The sequence below is a fragment of the Lingula anatina genome, chromosome 4, assembly GCF_051362555.1.
Source record: "Lingula anatina isolate TDL-2025a chromosome 4, LinAna3.0, whole genome shotgun sequence".
NCBI lineage: Eukaryota > Metazoa > Brachiopoda > Lingulata > Lingulida > Lingulidae > Lingula > Lingula anatina.
This window is the reverse complement of record NC_141770.1, coordinates 8,051,927-8,061,594: the sequence shown is the minus strand read 5'-3', so window position 1 is coordinate 8,061,594 and position 9,668 is coordinate 8,051,927. Positions and strand designations below refer to the sequence as shown.

Below are 9,668 nucleotides of genomic sequence, written 5' to 3'. Positions count from 1 at the left end.
ATGCAACTTGGTATGCGCTCTTAACCAGAGAATGAAAGGAAAAAAGTGAAATACAACGGGGAAATATAACACCACCATATTCACAATTGAACTCTTTCACCAACACAACCAAAGTGCAGAAAACAAAGAGCGTACATACACAAAGTCGTACGAAACAAGAGATTTACAATTATCTATTGTTGAGATCTTAATTGTCACACAGTCTACTTCGAACTTCAATTATACCCGTCCACTGAGTCATCTTTCATAAACAAATCATATTTAACTCATATGGTAATGAATGTTACACATATATAATCGACAAATGAGCGATTATGATTGTTATGAAAACAGTGTTTTATGATCCGAGTCTTTGGATCGATACGTTTGTTTACAGCGGTGGAATTTCCACAGGTCAACTTCCCTCTACCAGACGTCACGTGATTAGCGCGTGAACCCGCCGACCTAGGCGTCGTTTTCATAACATAAACATGTTTACGTTCTCCAGTTGAGGTGCAACTGGCCTCGCCTCAACTCTTCCCATAGTATTGGCATCAAATAGTCACTTCCACGCCAACAGTTTGAGAAAGTCTTTAATACAATCATACATCTAAGATCTTTCTAGAAAGATACTTTTTCCGTAGTAATCGTGCTTGGCAATCGTCCAATTATTCGCCGGCTGTCCAATGCTTTGTACGAATGCTAGTGATAACCGAATTATCCTCGAATTCTGTCGGTCTCGGATCGAACTGTTCAGAGATCCAACTCCTCGTTGTTATATGAATTATGCCTTTGCCTTTCAAACCGCTGGAACGGTCGAGGTAAGTATAAATTTGAAAAGTCGTTTTCATTTTCGTTTTCCACGTCCGAATGGCCGACTTTCAACCTTTTTACAGCTTCTTTTATAAGTCCTCCCTCTAAAAGTAACTGTTTGAGCATTGCATGAGGATCACTTTCGTCATTAGAGTCCTTGAATTGTCGACAAATAGGTGAATTACATGTTCTATTTTTCTTCCTCCAACACATACAAGCCGGCTTCGAGTATGGAGTCGGTCGGTATCCATGTTGTTGTTTGTGTCGAGCTTTCAGCTTCAAACTTTCCTTTAATTTCTCGACCAAATTGTCCACATCTTTTGGTAATAATGGTCCCACAGAGGTGTCGTATTCCCTGAGTATTTGGTTGTCTTCTTTGATAGGCATCGCTGCTGCAGATTCATTCAAAATTCGACAACAAATATGTCTACGCCTATCTCGATGGAATCAGTTTGAATGAATGGCGTGGACAGAGAGATGTTGTGCCGGTGCCAAACAAAGGACTCGTAACGAATATCACTACGAGACAAATAGTCCCCGCATTCTTTATAGCACACTAGTAAATGCCGCGGCCAATACACAGAGGTGAAGTTATCAGAGTATGTTACATAAGATTTAAATCTTTATGAATGGATAATTTATCGATATTTAGGGGTCGTATGCATATATTATGTTCAAAACAAAGCGGAAGGATTGCGAAGTGTGATGCAAAACACGAGGCATGACATGAGCACATGGACGACTTGGGAGCACCTGATTGGCTGAAATGTCTCCCGCCACTCACAGCTACCAAAATGTCAACAAACAAACCGTCGCTCAACGTGATGAGTCCGACTCCTTATTTTTCGGCTTAGTCTGTGTATGTCGTGTTGAAATGCACGAAAAGTAACAATAATATAATATTGTTGGTCTTATGGTCAGGGGCTCTTGCACTTGAATTCGGTGTTAAAATCATTACATAGTCCTACATAACAATAATTATTGCAGTGTAGAAAAACAAATGCGGCATGGAAGTTTACATTCAGTAGTGAAATTCTTAGCATCATAGGCTGTATTCCCAGAGCTTTTAGATCGATCTATCCCCGCGGGGAGTCTCCCTAGATTACTGTCAGATAATCCGGTTTAAATGTCCGTCCCGCCTACTACAAGCTGTAAGGGGGTAATTAACTTTCGTGTCTGCCCGGCTGACAGCTATTTAGCGTGAACCCCCAGGGAGTTAGGTCGATCTAAAGTAGATCGATCTAATCACTGGAAATGGGGTCATATACAAGTATAATGCCAACCAACCGTTTACACAGTACGTGGCATATTGTAGGATTTACCGAAATTGCTAATTACTTCCTGGAAATAAAATGACATTTCTTAATTTTTCGCGAGATAGATTGAAAGTCGACAAAAAATAAGCAGGTGCTCGAAATTGTTATTGTTGAAATTATGATCGTAAATGTCAAAAACAGACCTGTTTATTGGTGAATTAGCTATGGCAGTGGTAATTATGAGTTTTTCACTGAAGTGTCATCACGATAAATTAAGTGCGAAAATTTTGCCTACGTAATTATTAGCTTTGCCACAGGCTACGCAAACTACAGCAGCATTCCACACAAGGCACGTGAAGGAAAGGACGCAATTAATCATGTGATGGAGAATGATAACCGAGTATAAAACTAATTTATATAGAAAAAAAATGTAACAAAAATAACCTCATAAAACTGAATTAAGAAGGATGACATAAAATGAGACCCCCAGTTGAGAAATTATATAAATTAAAAGAACTGGATATCACCGCGTAAAAGAGTAATAAGCAAAAACCTTAAAGGTTCTCAACATGGGACTTACTCAACACAATGATTTTTGGGAAAGACAAATTTATCCTACTCACATATATTTGCTTGAACCGTCCCTTCACTTGGATTCGATGCTTTATTCCATTTTTCATTTAATAATAATAATAATAATAATAATAATAATAATAATAATAATAATCTTTATTGAGATATGGCAACCCCGAGGGTTGAAGTTATACATACATTATATTACATTCAAAATTCAAAGGAAGCCCGGTCATTTTGGTATCGTTGCATATATTTAACACCCTGAGCTTCAGAGATAACTTGCCACTAACCTCTTCACTATAGCCTATCTTCATCGTGTCAAGTTACCTCTGACCACATTCGATTGCCTCCGCCGCCCGCCAATCAAATTTAAATTTAAATTTAAAGTAACTTGACACGATGAAGATAGGCTATAGTGAAGAGGTTAGTGGCAAGTTATCTCTGAAGCTCAGGGTGATATTTAATGATTTAGTTCTAAATGGCCGGTCATTTCAGAGGGAACTGTATCAATGGCAGGTACTTTTACAGTTTTAAAGGTCTGAGTTTAGCAGGATATGTAGACCGAAAATGACTTTGGAAAATTTTCAAATACGTACATAGTACCTTCAACGATTTAGTCGTAGTAAGGGTGAATGGGAATGACATCAGCACTAACATAAATTGCTGACTTAAAGTAAAAATAGAAAATGTCTAAGTTATGCGTTATCTGCAAGTTTTTCTATACGTGCATATGTACACATGTACATGATGGAACGAATTTGATTTCACCCTTAGTCCCAGAGTATTATCATTGCCTTTTCTTCATTTCAAGTCACCTTATCCGACCTTATGTGGAGGTCGGGTGCCTCTTTTTGTTCATGCCATGTGATGCAGCAGAAACTAAATGCGTAGTACATAGACTTGTTTACAAACACACCGCAGCCAGCATTGGAAGGCAAGTCACGTAACAATATAATAGGCTAGAATGTGACCAGACAAACCTGACTCACTACTGATGGGTTGGAGGGGGGTGGTTGGGGGGGGGGGGAGGGGGTCGTGTCTGAGTGTCGGATTCCCATTGGTTTGTACAGGTAAGCCCCCGTACCCACTTACGTCACGCTGGCCCTAACCTGTGCGAACCTAATGGAGAGAACTCTCAGTTAAGTTCTTTTAAATTACCGGTTTCGGTCATGACGATCCGCGTGAATCAGTGCACGTGGTAATCGACAACACTCCTTGGGTAATTTAGTGTGGGGTGTTGAGATAAGATCGAGAATAGCGTTCTTTCGCAGAAAGAATACACGTAGCTAGATTTGCACTATTACGATCCACCTTTTTCTGTGAGCGACCCTTTATTTTTAACCCTTGATATTTATTTTCCTCTCATCAGTTTACTTCAAGTAGGACGAAATTAATAGATAAATGGAAATGAAAATAAAAATGAGATAAACAAATAAATAAATATAACGTGTAAGATCCCACGGATCTTAAGTGAAAACAATAAAGTCTTGAATAATATTCTGTATGTTTATTTCAGTAACCAGCATCAGAAACGCATGTACTTGTAGTCCAATGGTTCTGACTAAAACGAAAACAAAAAAAAAACAAACATAAATAAGTCTTCTTAAATAAAACAGAGTGTTACAAACAATTTTAAACTGCATTAAGAATGTTAAACTAACTTATACAGTACAACAGAGCAATCATAAAAAACTCACATTGCTGGCTTTCGTGGATGTCAATTATTCCTTTTTATCCTGGAAAGCTGAATTTCCTCTACAAAATCACTGAACATCTAAAGTAACTTGACATTATTATACCATGTGGTGTCTGAACTGTCATAAAAGCACAAAGGAGTGTCGCTAAAAATGTCTATTCCTACGGAATGCTAACTACAAAACAGCCACGCTGTTGAAGTGTCAATCAATTCTCCCCGCAATCCTATCTCCTCACATAAAAGATCACGCAAATGGGCCGCTTATGTCTACATTAATCAAAATAAACAAGAAATCGGTTATCCGATTCTTACACCGGCCCCTTATGCACATGTACCCACATTGCATAAATTATATTATAAATTTAACTACAGACCCAGATTACAATATTTTGTCTACGCTGTAATTAAAAAGGTCTATGACTTAACCACTTTAACCTCCGTCACATCAGTCTACACCTCCCAGAAGACAAAGTTTTGTCACTGGTCTCTTGAAGATTCCATGTTGTGTTCAGGTACTGGTTTGAGACAACATAAACATAAAAATTCCGCAATACAGTTTCTACAGGTATAGCCTGAGAGGTGAAATTCGAGGAATCGTCCAGCGCAGTACGCCGTAGGGCAATTAAATAATGCACAACTTGGACTCAATACCCCTCCAAACATATGCCTTGTAATTTAAACTTGAACTTATTTGTTCATATCATCATTCTTCCACCACAAGAATCGAAGCAAGTCACGATGATTCTCGTTCACCTTAGCTTGTAAAAACATCCCTTCAATATCAGCCATAAAGCAACAGGGTGATGCCTAAAACGCGGTAAATTCTCAATCAGTTTGTTTGTTAAGTCTGGGCCTTGATATATTGCATCATTCACGGAAATGCCTTTGTGCTCGGCTACACAGTCGTAAACAATACGTACTTTATCTACTTTATCTGGTTTTCTGGCGTGTAATGCTGGATGGTGGGGCAGATACCGAACATAACCGCCGTCTTTACAGGCCTCTTTCATCTCTTTTGCATAACTTTTGTCTCGTAGTTCTACCATACTTTCCATATACCTTTTCTGGAGCCACTTGTCTTTCTTTAATCTCCTTTTAAGGCACTGAAAACGGAAATTTGCCACAGACCGGTTATCTGGGAGATTTAGTGGCTGCTCTTGGAATGGAATGTCCATGCTGTATTGTTTTCCTTCATCATAGTGTAATGAATTTTTCCAGGTAGTCATAACCTTCTTGTCATTGACAGACATAGCTGAAAAATCTTCATCATGTCCATCTAGCTTGCACAAGTTCTTGATCTGGTCCTGGAGATCATTGGAAGTGTTCACGAAATAACTAGAAACATTTTCTGTTGACCGTTCTCCAATTGGACCGTTGATTGTCCATCCCAGTGCTGTTCTCACTGCATATGGCATACCTGTCTTTCCTTCTCGGATCTCTCTTGGTTTGAGTAATTCTGGCATGTCTTGTCCAATAAGAATGTGCACTTGGTCAATGTCTACCTCTGGTAACTTTATGTCCTTCAAATGTTGCCAGTTGTCCAACTCTTCTTGAGTAACAATTTTATCAGTGCCTATATTTAGCTTGGGCCTAGTCAATACATCTGTCATATCATATATCAATGTTTCATCTGCATTTGTCACCTCCAAGTTTACAGATTTACTGAATACTCTCTTTTGGCGACCAAGTGTGTTTAAAACAATGTTGTGAATTTTCCTTGTAGATTCCAAGTTCAATGACCTCGTTAACTCTTCTGAACAGAAACTCTGAGTTGAGCCACTATCTAAAAGAGCGTATGTTTCAACAAATTGGGTTTGACCTTGCCCACGGACCTTCACACTAATGATGGGAAGTGCAATCTTTTGCTTACCCACCCCGGCCCCTGTGGCATTACAAGCAACTTCTTCAGTATCCATTTCATCTGTATTCTGGTTTGCATTTCTCTGGGGTAGATGTAGAAATTTTGTATGCTTCTGTTCACACCCTTCTACAGAGCATACTCGGTTCACTGGACATCTTAAGGCGACATGTCCTGTTCTCAAACAATTGAAACATAAATTCTTTTGTTTTGCTAAAGTTAGTCTATCTCGTACTCTCAAACCTTTGAATTCTTCACAGTTGAATAAACTGTGATGTGAGCCACAACAGGCACACAGTGGACTGTCGGTACTTGTGCTGTAATTGGCAGTGGTCTGTGTGTTCCTTCCTTCTCTGCCAGTAGACAGAAGCTGGCCAAAAATGGGGTCATTCCTTTCGTCTGCTGCTAAAGAGATAAAGTTAACCAAGTCCCCTATGTCAGGATTTCTCCCTTCAGACCGAATACTGTGTACCAACTTCAAACATCTGGGTTTAATATACTGGGGCAGCTTTTGTACAATCTTAAGTAGGTAGTCCCCACTATTTATGTCTTCCTTTCTCCCAACTGCACGCAAGGTTTCAAAGCAGCATCTCAACTCATCAGCAAAGTGCCGAAAAGCTACATTATCCGTCACCGGTCCCCTGTTCATAATTTTCTGTATCCAGGCCTGGGAAATAGTATAACTGTCTCCGTACCTTTCTTTCAATAACTTTAAAGCCGTGGCATATCCCTGTTCTGGTTCCATAACACAGCAACACTGTATAAGATTATAAGCTTCACCGCGACAATATTGCAAGAGTCTGGCCAATTTTGCAGCGTGAGGGACATTTTTATGTCCTACCATGTTTTCAAATGATCTCATAAATGGGTGGTACTGCAGAGGGTTCCCATTAAATGGCATCAATTCTACCTTTGGCAACTGCATTGCATCTATCAGTGGGGTCAATGAGTCACTTGTTGGTGGAATAGCCTCAGATACTGGTGTATATACTGCACTGTGTTGTATAGTCTGAGATGGGATATCGTATGCAGGCGTGGGTGCGGGTGGCACTGCGACAGACGCTGTTGTTTCAAATGTCGTTGGAATCGGAGTCTGAGATGCGGAGAATGCTACTGCACCATGGGGATGATAAAGATTTGGTTGTGATATGTGAATAAAGTCGGGTGAGCTTGTACTAAATACAGCTGGAGATGGCACTGTAAGCTGAGAAGTCGCAGGTAATTCACATGATACAGGAATACTTCCCAGTAAACGGTCATCCTGTGGTGTCATGGACTGTGTTGCATGCGAAGCAGTGAGAGGGGCAGCCTGCATTGTCCAAACAGGTTTAGGAAAAGGTGTGAGTGGTACCGCAACAGACACTGGTATATTAGATGTTGATATTGCAGACTGAGACTGTGGTACAACTGGTACATTGTGAGATGTGAATGTCGTCTGGCTGAAAGCTGGAATGTTCGAACTTAATGCACTAAGTGATGGCATTGTGACAGGAGATGTCACAGACACTGCATTCATTGTGGAAATACCCTCTGATCTACATGTGTATGGTGTCCCTGGATGAGGTATGGGGCTTATAGAAGCTTCACTGATTGATGTACTAGTAGCTACATTGTGCGGTGTACTGGTAAGAAGTGAATGTTCTCTCTTTATGTCTCTTAAAAGAGAGTGAATAGATTGATCAATGTCTCTCTCTAATTCTTCAATTAAATGACGCTGTCTTTCTATTTCCTCTTGAAGTGACATGGTTGGAAAGCCAATTCAGAACTGTAAGATCCCACGGATCTTAAGTGAAAACAATAAAGTCTTGAATAATATTCTGTATGTTTATTTCAGTAACCAGCATCAGAAACGCATGTACTTGTAGTCCAATGGTTCTGACTAAAACGAAAACAAAAAAAAACAAACATAAATAAGTCTTCTTAAATAAAACAGAGTGTTACAAACAATTTTAAACTGCATTAAGAATGTTAAACTAACTTATACAGTACAACAGAGCAATCATAAAAAACTCACATTGCTGGCTTTCGTGGATGTCAATTATTCCTTTTTATCCTGGAAAGCTGAATTTCCTCTACAAAATCACTGAACATCTAAAGTAACTTGACATTATTATACCATGTGGTGTCTGAACTGTCATAAAAGCACAAAGGAGTGTCGCTAAAAATGTCTATTCCTACGGAATGCTAACTACAAAACAGCCACGCTGTTGAAGTGTCAATCAATTCTCCCCGCAATCCTATCTCCTCACATAAAAGATCACGCAAATGGGCCGCTTATGTCTACATTAATCAAAATAAACAAGAAATCGGTTATCCGATTCTTACATAACGCAATAAATGTGCATGACCTCTAATAAATAGTATACATTTGCTTTTTCGAATTTGCCACCGTGTATATTTTGCGAGGGCTCTCCAACTCAAATCAGAATGCATTTAATCTTGGTTTATCACATCAATAACGGCATGTCACCTGGAACAATACCCAAGTGCTATTTTAATAGTATTTAAATTAATGTGCGCTTGCTTGTAAGAAGTGTGCGCGCGTGCGTGTGTGTGAATCGTCTTCACAACGTCACAGGCGTTATAATTGGTGCACCATGATCTGTGTGATATTTGCACGGCGCCCTAATTTTTACATCAAATTTGTTTTTTAAATGTTGACAGAATTATTGATTCAAACCTTTTTTCCTAGTACTATACTCTCAAATGCCATCAATGCAAGTTTGGTTGACTCTCATGCTATGATGACATGTAAATGCCCGAGATTCATTAAGATTGTTTTGGAGGCCTGTTAACCACAGAAGTAAACAATCAAAACTGTTTACATGTGAAGTTCCTTGTTCTGAGAAATAATCCAAAATAATCTTTACTGCGTTTTATTTTTCTCTTTGTTTTGTCTTATGTGCTGTATGCGGTTTATTATCAAGTAGCGGCAGATTGGCTTGAGACGTCTCAGATGACTTCAGTCCGTCGCGTTATCTTAACAGCAAGTCGTGCGGAATGATCGAACAGCGCGTTTGTAGGCCTACATCGTTGTAGATGTCATAGCAAGGGCAAGATGGAGCCCGTATCGTAACCAACAGCCAGAACAAGAACAGCCCTTTTGCAGTCGTAAGAGATACATTTTTTCCATCCAAAAAAGGACGAGGTAAAAGATGTACGTGCAGACATTTTCAACTGCTCTTTGCTGCAGTCTTCCTCAGTGCAATTGTTTGAACGCTAGGTGAAGTTATATACATAACGCATCCAGATGAACTTATTTTCTAAAGAACAGCCCTTTTTTTCAAAAGTGCATTCATTTTATATCTGCAGGGCCTACTCACTGCCTATTAACTTTGGGAAGAAAACGGGTTTATTGCAAATAGATGTCTGGGTTACGCCGGGGAGTATACATTATTTCCTAGGCCTATTATCTAACCCTTTATTTCGATTTTTTGTGCTGGACGTTTAATTTGGGTGAGTGCAAACAAACCGTCTCCTGTCCTAGGAC

At 39.4% G+C, this 9,668-nt stretch overlaps 1 protein-coding gene across 1 annotated transcript; it reads right to left on the bottom strand.

Annotated features, from left to right (window-relative positions):
- Positions 1 to 4,760: 4,760 nt before the first annotated feature.
- On the bottom strand, positions 4,761 to 7,694 carry LOC147762234 (uncharacterized). Its single transcript, XM_087010757.1, has 2 exons — positions 5,241 to 7,694; positions 4,761 to 4,835 (listed from the first exon to the last, which is right to left on the bottom strand). The coding sequence occupies exons 1-2, from the start codon at positions 7,692 to 7,694 to the stop codon at positions 4,761 to 4,763; spliced, it is 2,529 nt and encodes an 842-aa protein (XP_086866883.1).
- Positions 7,695 to 9,668: the final 1,974 nt, after the last annotated feature.